The sequence below is a fragment of the Notothenia rossii genome (assembly GCF_949606895.1).
Source record: "Notothenia rossii genome assembly, chromosome: 8".
Classification (NCBI taxonomy): domain Eukaryota; kingdom Metazoa; phylum Chordata; class Actinopteri; order Perciformes; family Nototheniidae; genus Notothenia; species Notothenia rossii.
The window spans coordinates 18,939,741-18,964,703 of record NC_136906.1 but is presented as its reverse complement, the minus strand read 5'-3'; the positions used below and the strand labels follow the sequence as shown (position 1 = coordinate 18,964,703).

General features: G+C 41.4%; 3 protein-coding genes across 11 annotated transcripts in view; 2 read left to right on the top strand and 1 right to left on the bottom strand.

The window, feature by feature from the left end:
• The window catches only part of brd4 (bromodomain containing 4), a 35,281-nt gene extending 33,224 nt beyond the window's left edge, over positions 1-2,057 (top strand). For all 5 annotated transcript variants that reach the window (XM_079642927.1, XM_079642928.1, XM_079642926.1 and 2 more), the window contains exon 19: positions 3-2,057. In XM_079642927.1, coding sequence (XP_079499053.1) covers positions 3-71 — 69 coding nt within the window. In that variant the 3' untranslated portion in view covers positions 72-2,057. The remainder of the gene's footprint in view (positions 1-2) is intronic.
• A 1,862-nt stretch (positions 2,058-3,919) lies between these two features.
• On the top strand, positions 3,920-10,263 carry lpar2a (lysophosphatidic acid receptor 2a). 2 transcript variants are annotated; one of them, XM_079642958.1, is made up of 5 exons: positions 3,920-4,070; positions 5,324-5,503; positions 7,382-8,134; positions 8,762-9,024; positions 10,036-10,263. In XM_079642958.1, the coding sequence occupies exons 3-5, from the start codon at positions 7,384-7,386 to the stop codon at positions 10,126-10,128; spliced, it is 1,107 nt and encodes a 368-aa protein (XP_079499084.1). In that variant the 5' UTR covers positions 3,920-4,070; positions 5,324-5,503; positions 7,382-7,383; the 3' UTR covers positions 10,129-10,263. The 2 variants fall into 2 exon arrangements, with proteins under 2 accessions (XP_079499084.1, XP_079499083.1); XM_079642957.1 differs by lacking the exon at positions 3,920-4,070 and adding an exon at positions 4,831-4,864.
• A 191-nt stretch (positions 10,264-10,454) lies between these two features.
• The window catches only part of pbx4 (pre-B-cell leukemia transcription factor 4), a 28,173-nt gene continuing 13,664 nt past the window's right edge, over positions 10,455-24,963 (bottom strand). For 2 of the 4 annotated variants that reach the window (XM_079642967.1, XM_079642969.1), the window contains 6 exons: positions 19,619-19,863; positions 18,700-18,890; positions 18,274-18,409; positions 17,694-17,850; positions 14,449-14,535; positions 10,455-13,866 (listed from right to left, as the gene is read on the bottom strand). In XM_079642967.1, coding sequence (XP_079499093.1) covers positions 14,492-14,535; positions 17,694-17,850; positions 18,274-18,409; positions 18,700-18,890; positions 19,619-19,863 — 773 coding nt within the window. In that variant the 3' untranslated portion in view covers positions 10,455-13,866; positions 14,449-14,491. Of the gene's footprint in view, positions 13,894-14,448; positions 14,536-16,649; positions 16,754-17,693; positions 17,851-18,273; positions 18,410-18,699; positions 18,891-19,618; positions 19,864-24,963 lie in introns of all 4 variants that reach the window. The other 2 variants (XM_079642970.1, XM_079642968.1) reach the window with 2 other exon arrangements.

The window sequence follows — 24,963 nt, the reverse complement described above, 5'->3', positions numbered from 1 at the left end:
AGATGGCTGCAACAATTGACATGAATTTCCAAAGTGACTTAATGGCTATCTTTGAGGAGAACCTGTTCTGAGGAGATTAGCGACCGAAACGTAACTGCAAAAAAACAAAACAAAACAAAAAACTTGCATTATGTAAACTTCCTCGAAGGAGAGACGCTTGGCGACCACGCACCCCAGAGGGCCACGGACTGTCAGTAGCCGTGACGACCCTCGGAGCGAGGACTGAGGCTGAGGGCGCCCAGCTCGCTCTGCCCTTGTGGAGCGGACACACAACACATGGGGATCCTATTGGATGTCACATCCTGGGAATTTGGCATTGCCTGCCTGATGTAACAGGAGGAAGAGGACTCCTGTTGGCACAGTTTGCCTTTTTTCACTTACAGCGTGCGTGGGCGCAATAAATCGCAGGAGAAGAGACACCCTAATAATTATGAAATGCTCTGATAATGTACTGACAGACTGTGCAGATGTGTTTTTGAAACTGCCAGATGTCTGAGGTGGTGAAGAAGACTGGTGTTTTATGTTTTGTTTTGATTGTTGTAAGTGAACAAATGAAATGGTCGTCGGGGCAACTTCCATACTGTATATCGTGTATATTTCTCAGCAGAGAAGGTACAGTTTGCCTTACACCTCTTTCCTAAACAGACCAATGTGTACTGCACACGTTGACAAAACAATAACATTTACAACCAGGAGGAGAAGCAGTGCAGACCTTTTTTCATCATCTAGTATCTACTGTAAAGAAGTATTTTCTTATACTACAATAACTGTTTATTTTCTTTTTCTTCTTTGGGTCGTCATACCTTCACACTCCTACACCTCTGTCTATGCCAAACTACCCATTCTCTTTTATGCTAAATTACTTGTCCTAAAACACGGTAGGTAGCTAGAGACAAAAAAACCTGAAATATATGCATTATCATAGTTCCTGCAAGTATTTATCAAAGACAGCATCAGTTTTCATCCTGCCTTGAATTTTTTATTTAAAACTACACTTGTTAGCAGTAAAGGGGAAAGGGCCTGACGTTTCTGTGCTTTAGTTGGAATATGATTTCACTAAAAGTTTAGCAACATCCTTTGTATTACATTTGAAGACATAATGTTGGAAATGTTGATATCATTGGCGTGTTTGCAACAGTCACACTACTGGATCAGTCAAGAAATGAGATGAGGAGTCCCTTGCTGTTCTCTCTGTTGGCGCTCTGATCTTAGCTAAGGGTTAGGATCAAAGTGCCGGCAGCAGGAAGGGGACCATCAGGAATAAGACACACACACCCCTCTGTAGCTGTTACTTGAATCTGGTTTAGTAAAAAAATGACTGGAAGGAGCGGAGCCCCCAGTTAGTTTTTGCATCAAACCTCTTGTAATTCACTGAGGGCACACTGTAAACAGTACAAAAAGAAAAGACAAACAGAAATTTGAAAAAACTTTAAAAACAGTTTTGATTTATAACTTTGTTCTTGTTAAATAATAGTGGATGTGAGTTATAATTCTGTTATCGGAGACATTGTTTGGACCAGGGATGGGTTAAAAATCTGAATGCATCTCGTCCTCTTCACTTGTCTCTTATGGTGTTTTTCTCCAGTGCCTGTATTGTATTGCAATTCTCGTTGGCTTATATTACACTTCGAGGGGTTTAGAAAGGGGGCGGGGCAGGATTGGGCGGTGTAATATTTGAGATGGGAGGGAGATTTTTTGAAAGAGTTTGTGTAAAAAAACAAAAAGGAAAAAAAATAAATAAGGAAAAGACAGCGTTTTATATTTTACCCGTTGTCAATATTCGGGTTTTAAATCTAGTTTTAGCTGGACTTCTATGAGTGTACACATCTGACAACTACTTTCTCATTTGTTCAATCAGCGGATTTTAGGTAGATATATTTCAGCGTTGCCACACTAGCGTTTGAGTCTGGTCTGTGAGTGTGACTGTGTACATTTGGACGGCTGTGTGACTGTGTTTTGTTTTTGTTCAATTTTTTAAAAAGTGTGTGCTGCAAGAGGCATGTTCCCCGATGTAGATAAGCATTCTATTGATGAGGAGAATAAACAGATGAACTTCAGGAGAACTTGTTTCTATTCTTAAGTCACTTTTTAATTTCTATGAAGACTACCATATATGAATATAGAATTTTAATTATTAGCCTGGTTTTGAAAGGGTAAAAAAAAAAAACATCATTCCTTTTTTTTAGCCTTTTTTTCTTTTCACAATAACTGTTGGACATAATGTGCCATGAGTTCTTCACAGAATGTGCTGACCCGCAGCTCAGCCCAGAGTTTGCTTTATTCAGGTATTTTATTTTGTGTTACATTTGTTCTGTTTTGGAGGTTTTGTTCAAACATTTTCCTCGATTTCTTTTTTCTCTTTTTTTTTTTTTTTTGGTATGTGAGTGGTATATCGAGGTCTCTGATTCAGTCTGTTATGATCATGGAATAAACTCATCTCTTTTATAGAAAATAAAAAATAAACTAAAATCTATCTCTCTTTTTCTCATTTATCAATATTCTCAAGAGGGGATCTTTTCTTGTCCGGGCAGATTAAGTGGTGCCAACCTGTGCCTAGCAACCATTATCGCTAATGATGGTAGTAGCCTACAACAATTTTACCCTAACTTTCAGTCGACAATAAATACTCAAATATACAATTCAGCTTTTGGCAGAGGCAATGTTTTTATTTTAAATATTTCCCGAATAATTGTCTCCTTTTTTAAAACATGTCTTAATTCCTAAATATAGCATCAGGTATATTACAGCTTTTTGTTATGCTTCTTTTTGCCTTCTGTATCTCATGCACCCTCCAGCTCTCATTCTTTTTCGGTTTATGTGACAGGACATAGAGATGCACCATAACCTCAGCCTAATTCCCAACATTTGGATGACAACACACTTCAGTTAACTTTTACAGTTAAAATAGGAAAACATGAACACGGCATTAGTTTTTTGGCGCAAGTGTAAAAAATCTAACGTGTCTTTGTTTATAGATTGTGAACATCACCATGCCTGCAATCCCATCCTTACTGCTTAAAGATGACACAGGATGGACTGGAGCTGGAACTTCTGGTACTGTTGATCTGATTTTGACCGGTTGTGGTTTTACATCCATTACATTGCCTAAGTTAGCAGAATACATGCATTTGGTTTTGTTTAGGTACAATTGGTACTAATTATGCAGTTTATTGTTACTGTCATAACTAAATACATGTTCAGTTTATTTTCTGTTAGGTAACTGAACTTATAATTGTATTTCATTTGAAAATTCACCAAATCTTGAATTTCAATTCTCAATTATACAGGAATAATCCAAATATTTAGATCATTGTTTTATTAAAATAAAATGTACAGTTAAGGAATTTCCTAAAGCGTACAAAATGTAACTTTTGGCTGCATTTCAACAAATGCCCAGCGGTAAATGTGTTTGTCACCTTTTTTTAAATACTTGGATTGGATATTGTAAAATATCTCTCCATTGGATTGATTTATTTTGAAGAAATTTTTCCGGAAGGGTTAGTATGCTAGTTATTATGTCGTACTTGACGCTGGAGATCAACAGTATTCCTCAAGCGGGCAAAGTAACACACATCTATCAGTTTAGCTAATCTTTATTATTACAATTAATCAACAATTACATTTTACTTTGATGACAGAAAATACAAGATAATCACTCTTCATCCACGTTACTCATGTAACGACAAGACTGTTTTTACAACTGTCCTTTTGTTTTGAAGACAAATTGTGTATGTGTTTACACTGGCCTCTTGTGGCCACAGTGAGGAAGAGCGAAACATTAAACTGCCGTTGTGCATTTCAAATTGATGTGATTTATACAACATTGCAACACTACGTGGCATTCAGACATACATATTGTACAGCATATACTTATGATTATTTCAAACCTATTATACTATATTATATAAGAAAGCATTTTTTTCCTGATAGCCAGAAATGTAATGTAGCCCCTCGAGATCAGTCTATCTACAGAACGGAGATAAGCTCCATTGCGCTTTATTTTTCATCAATCCTATGCCCTCCAAAACTCTTTTAAACCATAGGAACCTTTTAAACCGAAGTTTACTAAGGTAAGAACTATGTTCCACTGTTCATATACAATATTTATTGTGATTTAGACGTGCCATTCTCAAGTTTTTGGAAATCGCCATCTGCTATTTAAGCTAGCTCGCTACTGTTAGCTTCCTTTGCAAGCCATCACATCACCTCAACTAAACAAGATAAAAACAAAAGAAGAAATAATTTAAATGAATAGATATCTGCATAAATATCTTTATTATCACCAATGGGGAATTTGTATGGTTTGATGTTATTTAAATATCTCGTAAAAATGAATGGTGCATCATAATTGTACAAATTAATGTTCTAGTAATCTCTGTAATCAAAAAAGTAGTAAAGTATTTCATAAAATGTATGTTAGTAAGTTACTTCATAAAAAAGAAAAATTGAACTATTGATGACAAATTCTGACAGTCTCACAAATTCTTACTTGATGTAGTTCTTCACAAGAGGGCCGAATAATCATCATTCTCCTCAGTTTATTATCAAGGCAGACACTAAATAAAACTTCCTTCAAAAAATAACATGTCGGCCTATATGTTACATATTTATACGTTGTTCTATATGATCAAATGTTTCTATTTGTATTCATACTATTATGACCATTAAGATGTTCCTGTTAATTAGTAATAATGAAACTAAATTTGAGTTTTAAACGATAACGATAGGGTGCAGATTCTGGCCGTGACCACTAGAGGGCAGCGGACACAAACATAAATTAGCATCAAGTCAGACAAAACAAAACTGACATATGACCGGCAAATACCTTCAAAATAAAAGAAGCGAATGACACACTCGGTTAAAAGTAGGCAACATATGTTTGCTTTTTAGAGACTATCATATGATATCCTTATTGAAACTTCTCAAACATATCAGTGTAAAAGTCTGGTTTACCGAACATGTTGAATCCTCCCTATCTCACTCAAAAGTGCTTTTGGTTTTTTATGTTGTGTTGCTTTCAGGTGCTCCACCTAAATGTCTTGGGGTTAATGAAGGTCCTACTGACTTTTTAGTGTATGTTTAACTTCAGCCACTGTTTTTGCGTCGTGACGTTTTATTTTACATTGTACGTAGGCCTACGTACATACGTAGTTTCAGTGTTTGGTTAAAATGTCACAAACCACCCACACCGAGCTTTAAAAAGGAAGTATTTCAGTTTGAGCCAAAACTATTGGAGTGAATCACAATTGGTAGCAGACATTCAAATCAAATGTCCTCTTTTGAGATGCAAAAAACCCCACAGCTGTATTATCCGATATTTCAGGCTGCAGTGGGTGCCTCTCGCTGCCGGTGTGGGCTCCAGCTGATCCGAGTGAGAATGATTCAGAGAGGCGTCGACTTGAATTGACAGACGACAGCAGAGCCAAGTGTGTCATCAAATGGCAGCTAGCAACTCCGGTTTCATGTCGGACCTGTCTGAATGGAGGAGACTATAAGAAGGGCGGTAAGTTACAACTAAATACACATTTCCTTTACATACACGCTAAACGTAAAATAACTTTAATGCAAACGTTTCTGTTTAAGAGTTGAGCGTATCCAGTATTAGCAAGTTTCACTGTAAATTAAAACGTGTCACAACAGCCGAACTTTTTTATATTTTCAGCCATTTTTCTCTTGTTTTTCGTTAATTAGTTTGCCCCCAGTACAATCTAAACTCGTGTTAAATTGTTGTATCGTCGTTTGCTTGCTCATGTCACTTAACAAGATGGTTTTGTTCGTGGTTGAAGTCTGAGGGTTGGCTGTTGCTTCTGTTTTTGAGCTGTTGGTCGGACACATGTTTGCTTTGTGGGAATTTGTAATGGTGCTTTCTTACACTGTTTACCCACTGTTAAAGATACAAAGAAAACAAGAAGAGTTAATTCACCTTCCTAATTTAATGGAATACATAATCACCATACATGCCAACCTTTCCAAATCCAAAAGAGGTAGGTTCGCGCGGCAAATGTGCACGGCCAAATTAGGTAATCAAAAGAAATGGAACCCCAGAAATAACATGTATAAACCATGTATTTAATTAACACATATTGCATCATTTTATCAATTTTTCACAAAAAGTGGTAGTAAACAGTGACATCAACGACATGTTTGGTCTGTAGAATGCCCGAAAAGTAAAAGAATGGGAGATAAATATTCCAAAGTCTCCACATTTTATTGTATTTTTAATGTGTTTCTGTTCCTCTTTCAGTTGAAACAGTAAATGAAGGATGTGTCAGGATGTAGCAGGGGCGGTTCTGTGGGGAGGGGGGGGGGCTGCATGCCCCCGGACCCCCCTAGAGAAGGTTAGGTCCACCCCCAAATAAAGCAGGTTAAAATTATTAAATTGCATACATTTTCTTTTAGCAAACACTAAAAACGGGTCCCACAGACCCAAACAGCACACAAAGGTTAAAGGTAAGCAATAGCATATATCAGAAAATACTGCATTAAAACAGTAATTTCCTGCATTTTTCTACAGATAAAGTGTGATATAAATAATGTGCAGGCTTTCAGATTGCTGTAGTTCACTAAACAGACATTAACGACATGTTTGGTGTTCAAAATGTCAGAAAAAGTGAAAGAATGGGAGATAAATATCCCAAAATGGTATTATATTTTTTGTGTGTTTGTGGTCCTCTTTCAGTTGAGACACTGTAGGTGAAGGATGCTTCAGGAAAAGACCAAACACTGGATGTCTTTCAGTCGCCAACATGTGTTATCGAGACACTGATATTAACGGGGAAACCCTGCAGGACTCAAATGCCTAGTCTCTGTTCCCCAAACTCATTTGGGAGTGATTACCCATCAGCCCCAGGGGTAACGCTGCCCTTCCTCTGCACGTTGTTTCACTTTCAGAAACACAGAGGACTGTTTGTATGATGGGATCACAGACACGCTGCAAACGTCGAGTCCAGTGTCTATGTAGTGTCATTTTTATTTTTTATAGCTTGAGAAGATTGAAAATTCGGTAGGGAAAGCCAGCTTAGGCGGTAGAAACATGTCAGAAGCGGTAGACTTCGGCCCAAATTGGTAAGGTTGGCAGGTACTATCACACAGGCCGGAAATTACGTTCACGCGAAACTTTATTTATATAGCCTCTTTTATACAATAATGTAGCCCACAAGTGCTTCACAAAGCAAGAAAAAAAAGACAACAAATAGACAACAATAATACACTTTCATCAGACTAAAAAACAGTGAACAATAACATTGTACAAATAAATTAAAGGCACCAGAATAACTAACACAAGATAAAAACGGTTTGGAAATCTCATGACGTACACTTATCCATCCACCTCTTGAAGACAAGTGGTTCCTATTCTTACGTTGCAGTTTTGTGTCTACAGTTATGGCCATGGAGAGCAGTTTGTGGAGTACCTGCGACTACAGCCACAATGTCACCTTCTTCTACAACTTGGTGGGTAAGAAGATCAGCGTGGAGTGGGCGCCGCGGGACGTGCTTGTGATTGGACTGGGCTTGACTGTATGTCTCATTGTAGTCCTGGCCAACCTGATGGTGATGGCGGCCATCTCCATGAACCACCGCTTCCACTTCCCCATCTACTATCTCCTAGGCAACATGGCTGCAGCTGACCTGTTTGCAGGGATCGCCTACGCAAACCTGATGCTGCACACGGGCCCCTGGACCAGCACCCTCACCAAGGAGCAGTGGTACATCCGGGGGGCTTTGATCGACATCAGTCTGACGGCCTCGGTGGCCAACCTTCTGGCAGTTGCCGTGGAGCGCCACCAGACTATAATCACCATGCAGCTTCACAGCAAGATGACTAAGCGGCGGGTGGTGCTGCTGATGGTCTGCATCTGGGCTGTGAGCATCGTCATGGGGCTGGTGCCCTCGCTGTTTTGGAACTGCGAGTGTGACCTTGAGGACTGCTCCACCGTCGCTCCTCTCTACAGCCGCCGCTTCCTCATCTTCTGGGCAGTTCTCAACCTGCTCACATTCTTCATCATGGTGGCCATGTACACTCGTATCTTCTTCTATGTGAGGTACCAGATTTCACACATGTCCCAGCACAGCTCGGAGATAAGGCACAGGCAGACTGTTTTCAACCTGATGAAGACTATCTCCATTGTACTGGGTGAGAAGCTGTCTGTTCCACTGCTGCATGTTTGTTGTGGGTTAAAGGTCAAGTTTATAAGGTTGGGTTTTTATGGCAGTTTAGACTTAAGACTTTAATTGTTTTGGTATGACACACTTTATTGTTAATACAACACATTGGGGAATTACAATTATTATTTTAGCAACAAATAAAAAATATATAATTGCTTCATATTCAGAAACTAAGATTTAGTGGCTTTAACATGTATTGTATTGTGTTAGTGTTTAACAACTGTCTCAATATGAAATATGCTTTGGCTCTGAGTTGTGTACATGTCTGCATGCTTGCTACCTGTGGCCTAACAGTAACCCGTTTTGCAGCATTGCCTTTCTGTTTGTCAGATCATTCTGATTTCATCATGTACTTTAACACAAAAAGCTGGTTGGAATTTCCCAATTTCTCTTCACAATAAACCTCTGACTATCTTTGTGACTCATCTCCCAGCGGAAAATCCCACTTAACGTTGACATTAGGCATCAAGAAAAACACGTGTGACCTAATGTAGCTGCACTTTAAACAACTGGTGTCATCTTTCACGGCTGCATATTTGGAAGATTTTACTTCATTGTTGTTGACTCCCTTTTTCTGCCAACCCACATCCTTCAGGCGCCTTTGTGATCTGCTGGATGCCCGGCCTCGTGACGCTCTTACTGGACGGGCTGTGGGGCAAAGCCAGCCACGCCAACTCCTACGAGAAGTTCTGTTTGGTCATAGCAGAGTGCAACTCTCTGGTCAACCCCATCATCTATTCCTTGCGAGACGAGGAGATGCGGAGGACGTTCAAGTGGATCCTGTGCTGCCTGTGTGGGAGGGGGGGGGACAAGCAGATGGAGCTTTCACCTGTCGAGATGAACCCCCCACTGACCGAGGTCTAGTTATATTAGCACATCTGAAATGATTTACAAGCACAGGTTATAAAATCGAAAGAAAAGGCTCATATTCAGATATCGCTCTTCCGTTACACACACAGTGAGTTAGGCAGGTTTTCATGTAACGCACCAACGCACATGCTGATTTCCTATCTAACGCTCAGGTACCCTGTACCCGGCGCGATAGAGAACCAGGAATTCCTCCTCTTCATGTCTTTGGGTCAAGACTACTTTTATTGAGAAAGAAAACAATTGAACGCATAGTTCAGATGCTTTGATCTGTTGGGAAGTATGTAGTTTTTTTTTTAAAGAACAAGTTAGTGCCAGTTCTCCCCTCCCCTGTTGCTGTGGACAGGGCCAGCACTAATATATCAGTATTAGTTGAAGTGGATGCTATATTCAGAATATCTTCACTGATCTCCCTTGCCGTCAGTCTTTTCATACGGGAACTTAAGCTAGCTGCCAGAAGTTATATCCACTGCTCTCTCTTAAAGCCACTAAATTCCTTTGACAACAACAAATACCTTACAAAACATAGAAGTGGCTGATCTTTGTTTTATTTATTTGACATATCAGAAGTTGTACACACTGACAGATATATTATTCATTATCTGCCTCTTCATCACTTTAGGTTGTTATAGTGTGACTTTGGTGAGTTCCAACTAACCTTTTAAAACTCGTTAGGTCAGCCATAACACAAACAAACGTACATCTTGTGGCAGAGATCAGCATCTTGTGTTCTCAATGGAGTCTGGTGGCTTTGAGAACATAAAAGACAGAAAGGCTTCAGACCCCGTCATCACTTCTGATTCTTTCAACTAGATCCTTGCTGATGAACAACTCCTGTAGGTTATACTCCGACCACAGAGAAGTGCAACATACAAGCCTGCTTTTAACTATCTCTGTAAATGACAAAATGGCATCCTTACTGTACAGTATGTCCTTTTTAAATTCAAAACACATTTTTCCATTGTTCTTGATGCCTAATGAATTCTGTTTTGTTTTTTACAGGAAGCTCTTGGCTCTGTCCAGAAATCTGAAGATCTGACCGTCTGTCCAGAAACGAACAATAAAGAATCCAGCTGGACGATACCGGGGGTCTGATGTCTGTAGGCCTGCATCTCAAACAAACCGACGACACATCGTGTAAAATCCTTCTTCGTAGTTTCTGCCAAATGACCTGTCATATGTTTGCAATTGTAAAAGATATATATATAAAGATGCATCTTTTGAAAATAATTGTATCCGTGTCGAACCAATGCTTTCATTCCTCAGTTTAGCGTTTCCTCAGTCTGACGAGGCGGACAGATCCACATGTTGATCCTCGAATGGTGCAATCTCTCCTTTTATTACATTTGACTATCACAAGAGCATTTGTGACAAATGATAAAATGAAACACTCCTAAAATCTGAAATGAAATACTGAAAAATCACACTAAATCATTTTATTAATTTTCTAATAAGAACACTACAATTTGTCATATTCTTCCTTTTTGTTTTACTCTTTCTAGAACAATTCTAAAGTTGAGGTATAAAAGGAGTTCATACAGACTCACAAGTCTGAAAACAGTGGGGGTTATATACAAGAGAAATGGAAAGACAGAGGTAGAGAGAGGGGTAAATACAAGGGAAAGAGGGGATACGAATATACTAATAAAAAAAGAAATCAAAAAGGTTTACGAAGCCATTTGGCGCAGTGGAAGTCATTTCAGAATCTAAACGAGATTCAAACATGATTAACCGTAAAAACTTGAAAATGTGCAGTTATTGAAAAAATTCAGGGGACCACATGTTTGTCTTGAAGTGTTTCTCAAATGCTTTTTGCTCTTCTCATTATGTTTGAGGTGAGTTGACATGAAAAGAGCAAATTGTAGACCATCTGCTTTACGGTGAAGGTCTCTGGATTCAGGGTGTATCAAGAATTGTAACCATTTTAAATGACGTTGAAGTTAACCTAATCCCTCAAAGATGAAGTATTAACTTCCTCTCAGTTGTAAGCAAATATACTGCTTGCATATTCTTACAATAGTCAGGCATTACAAATTAGTTTCTGGGATTAAATGTCTACAAAACCGGCAACATCTGCACATTTACATGAAGTCATGTCGGATCAGTTTGAAGCCTCCGGAGCACAACTGAATGACCCTCCGTGTAACTATTAAAGCTTTTGTAACTCCGTAAACCTAAACTTGAATACGATAAAACTATTTGATACCTCTTTTAGAAAACTAAATAGATTTAGGATTGAATGACAAAACAGATGGGTGAATATTCTGAGAATTGTTGAGACTGATGGGAAAGGTTACCCATGAGGCTTTAGGGCAGAGTACACCTACTATTGTCTAGGTGTAGAATTGTCTTTCCACAGCACCAAATGTCACACCTGTAAACCCTCCAGCCACGCGGCTATGTAACAAAAGACCTAAATAATATTCAAAATGGATAGTTATCGTGAATCCTGTCACACAAAGGCCAAATAAAACTGGCATCTCAACCGAACAACAAAGTTTATAAAAGGAAAAAAAAAAATACTGAAACATTACACAAACTGTACAGTGACATCCATTACAACAGGTAGAAAAAGGGGGGCATGATAATTTGGTGTGGCGATAACGTTATTCATAAGATACAGTCGTATGAACCGCGATGAGTAACAAAACAATAATCAGATGTGGGATACAACATGTGATTAGCTCAAGTTTTGTTCTGTAACATAATTCAAGAAAGTCTTGACGGACACTGCATAAGGATTTACCTTACTTTCAAAATACTTTGTTAATCACATAAAAGTTAATGTATAAAATAGTTCCAAAGAATGAAAAAAACGTTGCAGGTTTGTCTTAAACACGAGTTAAGAGTTTTACTACCCCCCCAGTGCTGCCTCTTTTTTGGTAAAAGAGGAGAGAGAGAAGCTCTTGCCCAATTGGCCGTATAACTATAAACAAATGGTGGTTTTAACAGGTGTTAGGGGAAGGGTTACAGAGCATAACTGATACGCTCACAATCAAAATAGAGCTGTGATATGACAGTCCTCACTCCACCCACCCTCCCATGATGCCCCACAACAAAAGCCCCAAAAGTCAAATCAAGTTGAGGCATGACAACACCACACAGAGACACAGATACAAATATAATTCCCTCCTCTCCTCGAACTCAAAAGGTGGCTGTGCACCAACGTTAGAGAGACACAGAGTAGCATTATTACATTGCTGAACGTGGTATTTTTGGTTTTGACACAACAGAAGGTTGTAGTGTGTTGCCTCGGGCTAACAAGCTTAAATGTTTTCCAGATGGGGAGCAGTGGACCCCACCTGGAGTGTCATTGGCTGGCGGAAGCACCCAGTCTCTACAATGCTTACAAAGGTCAGAGGGCACCAGCCAGTGTGACGAAGACATCCCAAGAGCACTGTACACACGCCCACACACAGACACACACATCATAGCAATACATGATGCACTTTTTCCTTTTTGGTCTGACTGTAATAATTATACCCTTTATTATTATTATTATTATTATTATTTTTTGTTAATAAAAACGAAGCTAAAAACTTGGAAGGTTAAATGAAAAACAATAATATCACGCCTAGGAGTCCTACATGCATGGAAGACAGTCACGTTTCTAAAGTCATGTCACGTTTGTCCCAATAACACATCAATGCCCCACAACAATCGTTCCACCTTCTCCTTCTCACGTCACTTGGATGCTTTATTGAGCTCATTTTTGGTGGCGGCTGGTGCATTCTTGGTGAAACAGCATTAGAAAATAGCCTACAATCAAATAAACTAGTGGACAGAAAGCAAGAAGTAAAGTCTACAAGCCGTCTACCAACACCCTCTATTGGTTAGCAACAGAAAAGGTCTATTAGTTACATCCACTCAACCAAAGGTATTCTCCTCTGCCCATTCCTCCTCCTCTCACCAGCCCTGTAACCACCTGCACTGCCTTCCGATCAGGGACCCCCTTAACTACCTCACGTTTGAGCTTGACACATCCTTTATGTCAGGCTCACTGAAAACGACTGCAAAAAAGGGTGTGGGCATATCTCAATGATTCACTTTGTTTAAATCTCCAACAGAATGAAGCATCAAGCTATAAGGACTGGAAGATATAACAGTGTCTTGTGTTGAGTTGGCAGAGGGTGGTCTCGGAGGAACAGCTGTGTCGACTGGGCAGCACTTTGGTACGAGCGAGGCGAGCAGAGCCCCCTGGTGATCCGTAGCAACAGTTTGGCTGTCAAACGCCGAGGCTTCAAGAGATACAGGCAATCGCAAACAGCTTTCCAAAGCAAAAGGGTCGAGTGCAGAGGTCAACAGCACATGGACAAGCTGTGTGGGTACTGTGAGAAGTGATCGTGCATAATATACACATAATGTACAGACATCGTGATCTTCACAGCTGGGTCAGTGGTTTTCAAAAAGTCTGTGATAGTAAAGATGTTTTCTATCTGTCTCAGCGTCGGTGAGCTCCATCCCTCTTTTAGTCAGAAGGGAGGGAGGGAGCTTCTAGCATCGAGGTGGAGCTGTGGAGGGGGGGGGGGGACAACTCCTCCTAACTACTGTTTGGCTGTCCTGTGTTCCAGCACAGTGTATGTGTGTGTGTGTGTGTGTGTGTGTGTGTGTTTGTGAAATGCGAGCACAGCCTTGTGTGGCTGTCGAGTTGAGAGAGTGGTGGAAAATGAAGACGGAGGATGGCAGTCGGAGCTGGGCCGCAGAGGGAACGGAGAGATGGCAGGGGGAGCCACAGAATCAGTTAGAGGTGTCGGAGTGGACGCTGCCAGGAGGACCGGGAGGAGAGGTGACCGAGAGGGGGGTGGTGGTGGTGGTGTCCTGCCAGCTGTTAGCCTGCAAACAGTCAGGGAAGAGAGTGTTCTGCATGAAGAAGGAGTTTTATAATTAGACGGCTAAATCAGCTATATTTATGCTGACAGGCCAAAAGATGCAGCGTGAGAGATAGTTCTAACCATGTGTCTGCGTACAGTGAGCTATCAGCTGTGTATGTATGCACATTGTTACACACGCAGAGACAATGACGTTCTAGTTAAGTAAATTGTTGTTGTGTCTTTTTCTCATCCCCTTCCCCAACATAAATCAAGTTCAAAAAAATTGGAGGAAGCCAAATGCAACCTGGTTACTTGATATCTCAGATATTTCTGCCTATAAGTAATATATTCCTAAAATATAATAATTCACCCACGAAGAGAAGCCATTGGCTTATTGTCCCAGGAGGCATCTCTTAGCTCACATTCAAGTTGAAAATGTCCTTGATGATAATAAAAACTGGCCTACATTTGCTTCATGGTATAATAACCATTTATGTTTTTTGTAATCATTGTCCAACAGCAACGACTCATTATTTCAATACATAGTTGGAATATTCTTCACATTTAAAAACATTGCTAAAAGAAGCTTTTAGTGTGTACTCACATCCAGGCGGTGAGGGGTGTAGAGGCCACTTCCCGACAGCTCCTCATAGCCGCCCGTCAGGTGTGTAGCACGGTGCAGGGTATCCACCTGCCACACAAAATAGACCCACAACTTTTAACTCAACATTCAAACAACTACACCGTTTTTCTAAACAACCACAGGCTGAACTGAGTAATCCACAAACCTCTACTGTACGCATCGTCATTCTGACTGCTTTTCTGCCAGTGACACATTTGATTAAAAGTCATTTATCAGACAAAGTGATCACTACATTACGGCAATCAATAAAGCATATCCTATGGCTTCTGTTTATTGTTACATTTCAACAGCAGAAATGTGTGGGCTCCTTCAGACAGTTCACTGTGAGGAAATCTAATTGGTGTACATAAGGATATAGAACAAATGGAGAGATGGGATGGAGGAGTGTGTGGAAAGGGAGGGAAAACAAGGACTACAAAAGCAGGTAGCTGTTGGAGAGGCAGGACAACCTAGATCCGCCAACACGGAAGTCGCATTACGCACAAGCCGACTGCGAGCAGGCCCTCTACGCCGCATTCAATCCCTCCAGGGAAATTCAACCAGCGGATAAGTGAGGTTTATCCGTGTTCACAGCACGACTGATCGCCTCCGTGTCTCATCAGATGCGTATCTCGACACCCCTTTATGGGTTGGGGCAGTCCGGATAAAATAATGATATATTTAAAAAATGAATAAATGTTAAAGAAAGAAAGAATGCACAGGTTCTCCTTCATACTTTCATGCATATAACTGGTGGTGGTGCAAACCGTGCTTGCTTTTATGATCACACGACCCCCTCTATCTGGTAGTTCAATAGCAGACCTCAGCTAATGTCTCGGTGCACACTTTTCCATCAAGCATAAGGAATGGATGCAATACAAACAACTCGTGCTCATGTGTAGTCTTGCAGTGTATGTCTCTCACAGCAATGAGTCACTCACTCAGCTCACGTTTGAATCATCTGCAGAATACCTTCATTACATTATTTATTAATCAGCACTTCTCCAGAGCGGTTTCATCTGAGTGTATCCCTGTCCTGTACATTCTCTGTTTTATAATGATTGCTTATTCTGCCCTTATGCGTGTAACCACACGCATGCCCTATCCGACATGATATCCGCACCGTACTGGCTAATCAAAAACTCTTAAACTCCTACGGTAAGCCATGCATATAACTGGTGGTGGCGTATGACATCCTTCTAAGACAATGTTTTACCACATGCTATGCCTCTCTCACTTATCCCAGCAGACTGCCTGAGCCATCAGAAGTCTTGCTGCATGCAATAGTCAGTATCACAGGGCACGCAGCTCACCCCGTCCTATTTTCCTTCTCTCTCCCCGCACATTCCTGTCTAACCCTTGCTTGCTTCCCAGTTTAGACTCGTCGCATCACGTAAGGTAACTTCATGCCCACATTCAGAGCAGCACTAGTATCATATCACTCACGGATATTATCGTAATGATTCATTGCATCATTCATCATTCGTTTGTTTGTTGGGGGTTTCTCTTGCCCTAGTTCATACCCGGCCGCAGTCAGGCTCCTTCTCTATATCCTTTAACATTTCTGCCTCACTGCATAAATCTCGGTCTGAATCCTCAATCATGTCTCAGCAGAACCCATGCCACCTGGTAGGGTCAAATCCTTCGTCAAGTGGTCCGATCTTAATCTTTCATCCACTTTCCTCCTTTTTGGGGGGTTCCCTATGCTCACGGCTGCACCCCCCCTTTAGATATACGATTTCAGGATTGGGGTCTAATCGCCAAAGACTTAACATTTATCATATGGCATGTGTCAATAAATGTTCTTTAAACAAAATGAAGTCTCTCCTGATTGAACTGACCATTGATCAAAAGGGGTTGCTGGTTTACCCTGATATGTCGACATCTACAAGGGTCTCGAGGAAGGCCTTGATGATGAAGGGACTATTTGTTCGTGTAACTACAGAGGGATATGCAACAACAAACTGACATTAATCCTGTCCAGAGAAGCCATCCTCAGAGGGAACAAGCGTCCGTTTGTTTGTGTTTGGGGAGGGGTTGCTGGGGTCAGGGGTAAAGTCAGGACGGGATCTGAGGAGAGGTCGAGGGTCGAAGGGAGCTAGGCTAAGGGTAGATATCCAGGGATTCTGGGTAGCTGGGCTAATGGCATTGAGGTCAACTCTGCAGCGGTCCTCAGTGCGTACCTGCGGCTGTAGAGAGGGGGCGATGTTGAGACCCTCCCCGTTGAGCGAACGCAGGCTGAGGTAGGCGTCGCCTGTGTGAGACAAACTGTATGACCCCGGTGACCCTGCAGGCAATATATAGCCAATATCCAATCAGCTCAACCACAATGCCATGGGGTCAAAAGGTCACCACTGGTCCTGGATATTGACTAAAGGAGGGAAATGCTAATAACCAGCTTCAACATATCCGGGGGGAATGGTCTCAGGCAGTGTTCCTTAAAGATGATTTTACAGGCCTAACAGCCTGACGTCTCCTACAGTGTCACACACACTACTGATTAAGTGTGTGACAGTTAGAAAATAAAATGTGAAAGTAATTCCAATCTTTCAAAAAACGCTAATTACAGCTGCATAAAAACACTTTGTTTAAAGTAAACTTGGTTTGCTTGTTGGTCTTTGGTGAGGAGGAAAGATTGGGCTTTCTTTTATGTGAAACTTAATTTGATAGTTCATTGGATTTTTAAAGGTTTTTAACGATCTGGCTGTCCAAAGTGGTCACTGTTTGTTTAAGGACAATTGTGCCATAAATAGGGAACTGACTAAATGAGTCCCAATGTCTGAACGATCACCTAGCTGATCCCTTCAGCTCACTTGGCAAATTGAGATGATCATATTATGACTGCGTGTAACAAATAATGAATGGGGATGATTTGTAGGAGAAATAGGGGGTTTGACAGAAAGCAGACATCAGGTGAGTCTCTCTAAATCATACACAATAGTATCACAACAGTTAAAGTTCCGAAAAATAGATCTTTGATAACCGTCTAGGAATTTTTTCTTGCTAAATAATTGAAGCATTTCTGAAAACACAGTGTGTGCATTTTGCTGACAGCAGTGTGCAGTGTAAGGCTTCCTATTAACAATCCAGTCTCTCCTTCAAACTGTCATGGTGTGGTTCGAAAAAGGTTGAGTTGTGTTTAAGAATGAAAGTGTATGTTTAGGAACTGAAGCCTGTTAATGAGAAGTGCAAACGCTTGGGGGTAGACGTGATGGAGCGTGTGTTACCTGAGTTGGGCGTTGCCGGAGAGTTAGCCTGGCTAGCCTGCGCAGACACATTGGCAGCATCCACCGCTGTCTTCACCGCGTAGAGGTTTGCCTCCTCCTGGAACTTACCGATGTTCTTCTTGTAGCGTATTCTCTTGTTGCCAAACCAATTAGAGACCTGAGGGGACAGAGGTGTGTCAGATATACACTTCTGTTAGGTTGTAACATCACTATGGTTTCCCTTCCAGCTAAAAAGGATTGATCATTTATTCGTATAGTAGGGAGGTCACGATATTATAGTTTCATCAGGGCCAAAATGAATCAATATATTGAACTATGTTAATGAATAATTCAATGTTGCATTATACTATCATGTTTTGTTATTAATAACATATCAACATTTTATTTTTCTGACATGGTGGTTATCCCAATATATCGTAACACCCCTGCCATTTAGCTATTTTTGTATTATTTGAAATAACAACGGACTAAACAAGTTTGAAAAACAAAGCTGTTCTAAATGATGCAGTGAAACTGATCTGAAAACAGAGACAGGATAGAGGATAGCCTTTTAGAGATGTGGGTAGTCGTGGTCATTCACCTGAGACACAGTGATCGCACACTTTTTGGCCAGTTCCTCCTTAGCCTCCTCACTGGGGTAAGGGTTGGAGAGGTGGGAGTAGAAATATTCGTTCAGCACCTCTGTGGCTTGCTTGTTGAAGTTGCGCCGCTTACGTCTGAGACACGAGAGAGAAGGGAAAATGAGCAACCTGCTTGGAATGTACAGCTCTGACACAACAACAACAACAAGCTCAGATCACTACAGGACACACACACACACACACACACACACACACACACACACACACACACACACACACACACACACACACACACACACACACACACACACACACACACACACACACACACACACACACACACACACACACACACACACACACACACACACACACACACACACACACACACACACACACACACACACACACACACACACACACACCTAGCGTCGAGGAAGCGTGAGCGCAGGATCATGACGGCCTCGCAGGTGCTCTGTTTGAGCTGCATCTGGATGGAGCTGAACTTGCGGTGGATGATGGCCACCATGCGCTCAATCTCCTTGGGAGAGATGGGCCGTGTGCGAGACTGCTCTCTCAGCAGGTTCATTACATGGTTGGTGAACTCACTGCAGGCCTGGAGCAAGGAGAGAGAGAGAAAGAAGTTTAATACTACTGTAAAAGACAGACCAGGCACGGATCCTATCCTGAGCCATGACATGGTTTTTGTCGATGAGATGTCTCTTCTGCCTGACTGATCACTCCGTTGATAAGCAGCCTTTATCTTTCTAAGAAAAAACGTGTTACACCTGGATACTTTTTTTGGGAGTTAGTCACAGCATTGGAAGCCTTACAGACAGTCCATAGCAGTGTTTCTCACTCCTATTCCAGTCAAACTAATGGAAAGTGCAACCAAGTGCCATCAAGAATCTAAACCATGAGGAGCTAAATACAGAATGCAGGCCGATAAGGGACCCTTTCTGTCCACGTTGACTTGGAGAGAACATTCTCACAATGTGTGTTCACTCCAGTATCAATAACCAAATGTATCGATGTCAAAATAAATGTTAATGAGGCCACAATCTTTATCCATTATTTAGTTGTGGTTGCCATTCTCTGCACAAAGTTCAACACAACAGCAACTGAAAATAGTTAAATATCTCCAAACATGGAAAGAGAAGTAGGAATACAATGATTTAGTCCAACAGTACAAAGGGAGTTTTTTCAGTGAGCACAACATTATTGTTACCTTACTGATAAACCAATGTACATCAATTATCTCTGCAACTGACTTCATTCATTAAACATGTTAATATCTTCGGACAACAGTTGATTTTCAAGCAGTGGCTTCTTATCTGTACACACCTGCTCGTATTTCTCCAGCTCAGAGTGGTAGATCTGGCGGATCTGTGCGAGCTTGGCTCTGTAGTCGGAGTGTTCGATGCTGCTGTCGGTGGGTGAGCCCCCCGCCGCCGCTGCAGCTGCAGCCGCCGCGGCCGAGCCCCCTCCCTTCTCTGGACCTGACACCCCCTCTGCTAGCAGCATGTTGTCCAACCTCATGATCTGAGGATCTGGGGGGTCCTCCTCCTGCACACCTCGTATACTCAGCACTAGACACAAGGAGAGAGGAAGTAAACAAGGTCAACGTTTGTCTGTTTAGGAAAGTTTTCTGTTACATTCTGTCCCAAGCCTTTCTGGGGTGGAGAAAACCTGTTGGTGAAAAGGTTTCTGAGAGAACATACATTTCTCTTCAAGGAGAAGAACAATCCTGTGGGTGTGAGGGGTGCATAGGAAGATGCGTTATTGCTGGCAAAATTGGAAGAAAGTGCAGCCCTGTCAAAACCCAGTGAAGTTTCTCCCCTGAGTCATTGCTTTGAGCGCGTGGCTGAATTCTCAATGAGCCTGAGCTTCCTCTGAGCCAACAGCAGAGGGCAGTGTGGCCCCTCGGTGGCAGCCTGCCAAAGATAAGAGCATGAGGCATGGGACCAGTAATGGGAGTGCATGTGCTGTCACTATGAGCCCCAGTGGCCATAAGTATAGTTATCAGTTGCTGCTCTCCACCACTGCATTATACCAGGACCTCTGTCAGCCTGCAGCCATGCTCTCATCTCTCTCTCTTACACACACACACACACACACACACACACACACACACACACACACACACACACACACACACACACACACACACACACACACACACACACACACACACACACACACACACACACACACACACACACACACACACACACACACACACACACACACACACACACACACACACACACACACACACACACACACACACACACACACACACACACACACACACACACACACACACACACACACACGTTGAGTACAGAAACCCATATTTTCCCTCAGAACCTTAAGCTTTTAACACTTAACAGTATTTTCTCTTGCCCCTTCTGATTCTCGATCATTCAACTTCAAAAAGTAATAAAGTAGAAACTTGGTGTTGCAACTCAAAGTGTGGGTCAAGTTATTTATAAAAAGTTATTTTATTTTGTTAATTATAAATACATTATTTAATGATATAGATATATGCAAAATAACTACATGATGTATGGATAATTCACTTTAAAGTGGAATGTTAAAAATATAACTTTTATTGCCTATATTTCCAAATTGCTTTTATTGTCATAAATATATATATTTTTTTTTTTTTAAATTACAATATATTAGAGCTCTAGTGAACCAGTCGACAGAAACTTAACAGCAACTGTTTTGACATTTGATTAATTGTCACCCACATTTCTCACTGCTTTCTCAAATGTGAGGATTCCTTTATTTTCTGTTTGATATCATCATAAAGTGAGTATCTGAGTTTGCATCTAGGTTCAACCAACTTGATTTTGAAATTGTCTTTTGATTTCAATTACATTTTTGTCGAGGAAACAAAAGCAAACAGTTCTATCGATTCTTATAAAAAAAGAGATTATTTGTTGCAGCGCTAAAACACATACTACTTGCAAGGAAACAAGTAGTAACAACAGTACAATGCAAGAAACTAAGTTATCAATGGAATGTTTACTAATATGGATATTGGTGCAAAAACGTTAAAGTTCAGTCACAAATAAACACAGCAGTGGCTCTACATTCATATAGATCCAAATGAAGGCGTTAAAAGCCTATTTAAACTGTGGTAAACCAGACAGGATTCTGAAGGAGCCAGATGCTAATGATATGGATGATAAGAGTAATCTGAGTGGAAACTGGGTTAGGCGTTTGTCCTCATTAAGGATTACGCTAGTTAGCCAAAGCTCATCATCAAAGGTGAGGAGGTTCATGTTCTCAGTCATTCAGAGCCTTTTCTCAGCACAACTTTCACAAATAGGATTCTTAACGTCGTTGTTCAAATTGTCCTAAAGAGTTATCCTAAAAAAGAAAGCGTTGCAGCCGTATCTGAGTCAGAGCTAACAGATGAGTAGAGCTGCTCTGTAGCACTAACAGATGTGAAAGAAATGAGGACAAAAACGGCTTTGCTTAAAGTTTCCAAGTGCTTTGGAGCAGATGAGTTGTAGCTTTTTTTTTTTTTACTTCATTTGATAAATTAGCCTTTTCTACCATTAAGGCCTTCCTTAGCAAAGCGTCCAACTTTCACTCCCCTTTTTTTCTTGTTCCTTCTTGCTTTTTTCTTTCCTTCTGCTTAGGACCCTTCTCTCTCCACGGCACATTCCTGCTCTGCTGCTCCCCCATCTAAGGGCTCAGGAATGCAGCAGACCCAGCCGCCTGAACTAATGACCCTGATTCGCCCATCTCTTTCCCTCCTCTTTTTCTTTTCTTTCAGTTGTTCACAAAAGGTCTCTGCACTTCCTAGCCAGGTAACCTATAGCTAATATATTGATCAAGCACCAGAGGTATTTGTTTTGTACCTGATGAGACTACAGGATACTTTGTAAACGCTCTGATGGCGGTTCAAGTTTTGTGTTCATAATTAGGTCCATTATGCCACGCACAGCTTTGGTTGAGTGTACTCTTATGTTGGACTCCCTGTGCAATCACTGAAAAGTGCAAATGACCTCAACTGAAGAGGGCAACTGTGGCTCTTGAAGCTTTTCACCTCTCCCCCTCCCTTTTGCCCCCACTCCTCATTATGGCCCCCAGCTGTAGCCTAATGCCCCTACATTCCCCTAATTACTCCAATTAAGCTGTGATTACCCACAATTGCACTCATGCACAGTCTAGTGGTCTAGTGGTATTATAGCAGCTGTTAAGATGCTGCACAGAAAAAACACCACATGCAATACAATTGTAAAAGTCCCAAAGTCTTCCACTCGCAAGCCAACCATGAGACTTTAGAAAAAATACAAATCTGCAGGTCTGAGGAATCCAGGCAGCGATTCCCTTTGATCAATGGGCTCTTGACATCGCCGCTGGACTGCCCCCGTTACTGAGAGATTAAAACTCAAGACTGCTGTAAGTAATGATACTTTTTTTTTTTTTTTTTTTAAATGTGAAGACAGCCAGGCCCACAGCCTGCATCCCTAGCTCTTAGACATCACACTATTATGCACACGCTACCACACTAGCTGGGCTGTGTGGCAATGAGAGACGGAGCGAGCAACACATACTATGAAATATTCAGGGTATCCAGCTGGGCTTTCACTGCATACATAATCATTCTCATTTCTGCACAGCCAATGTAAAAACGGTGTGCTGTGCAGACACAATACACAATATATGAAGTGGTGCAGGTAAGGTTGAGGAACCTAACCAATAGCGTAGTGCTGTACATTAACTGTAATGCCTTCCACACATAGGGAGAGATAAGACTTAAATGCAGTCAGTATATCATTGCTCAGCTCACAACACAAGCTTTATCCTTGTCTGTCTTTTTCCCCTCACTAGCATCCCCTTTTTTCACTCTGTCTCCCCCCAACACACATCCCCTCCCCCTTCTCCCTTTCAGCGCACCCCCCACCCACCTCCCCCAGTGCGCCCCCCCCCCCCCTCCCTCTGTTCTCCATTTCAGTCGAGTTCTCCATGTGAGCCGCAATCCCTCATGCTGTCAGCCCCCCCCTCTCCCTCTCTCTGTAGACAGACAGGATTAGCATTTTAATTGCATCAGCTCCCTTGGGTATTCTCAGCCTTTCACTGGGAGAGCAAGGGAGCGGGAGAGAGAGAAGGATAGAGAAGGAAAAAAAAGGGGGGAAAAAAGGTAAGGAGCGAGAGAGAGGGGAGAAGGAGAACCAAGGAGAATTGAAAAAAGGGAGTCACAGGAGAAGATATGTGTGCGAGAGAGGAAGAGACAGAGAGAGAGTCTACAGAAATATACAGAGCACAGACGTGCCAGAGAGCAAGCAAGCCAGTAAGAGTGAAAAGATAGGACTGCGAAAACATCAGTTTCTCCTTTCATTACAGACAGAGAATTCAGATAAAGAGAATGGGCCATAGAAAGATGGTTTGCACAATGGAAATATGCTACATGAATATGCAAATGTTCCGCACAAAAAGAAATCTCAACTGCAGCCAGAGATATGATAGGTAAGACCCTGTATGAGGATTACAACTGTTTGCCGGGTATGAAATGGGAAACGCAAATTTAGATACGGAAAACAAGAACTGGGGCCAATCTGCGTATATTAAACTTCTCGTCAGATTTTCCCACCTAAAAACAAATAAAAACTAAGGTGTAAGAATATTGGTGAGGATAAAATGAACCAAAACCAACCAAAACCTAACTGGACCATATCTGGCTTTCTTTTATAAATTCTCATGTTGGACCAGTTTGACATCAACTATGCAATAAAAAAATGTTGATGAGGAAGAGAGGCTTTGGTGTACTTGTATCTGTCCTTTTGGGGAGGGGGACCTGGTACCTCACCATCTCCCAGTTAACACTGTGTGTCTTTTCTCTGGGCTTGCAGAGCCCTTTGGGCTGAGCTCCAGCCACCAACCGTAGAGAAGAGAGGGAATTTTCCATGACCTTTAAATCCATGCGGTGAAAAAAAATCATCACGTTCACTATGTCTAGTTAGTCATCATCACATGTGCTCAGATCAGAACTATCAATCTTTAACAATGTTAGTAGGAGCCTCGATTCTTTACAACATGTTTGAACAATTTATTACTGACAACTTACACACAAAACTTCCTCTGTACATAAAGTACTTTGATTTATCATGCCATTTCTGTAGAATATGGGTTGCTTAAAAATGCTTGGGTGAATAAAAAGTTGCCCTGGGCTAGTAGTAGAATATGGCATTAAAAATGAATTATTTTCCTGATGGGCTTTTTGCCAAATGGATATTAGGAAAAGCTAAATATCTACTGGAAATTCAACACAAAAGTGCGCGCCTCCTTTCTTCTAAAATGGTGTTTTTCTGTGGAGTACAGTCGGCTCAATGAGCCTGATCCATATGTCCAATTCTACTTTAAGCAGCTCACGCTAATCAGCATCTGTTTGGGTAGTCCACAAGAGTCCTGTTGCACGCAGCCCCCCACTCTGACAGAAACCAAACACGCAGCCACACAACACACTACGAAGTAAGCATTCAGAGCAAACAGTGTGCTCTGATTAAGGTGTGAATTGGAGGACTCACACCTTTGGCAAACACAACACTTCAGTCCAACACATCATTAATCAGCCCTTAATTAACTAAAGAGAGGCTTGGACACTCAAGCGATGACTATGTGTAGCCCCCTTGAATTGTCATACATAAACACACCGTCACACACACACA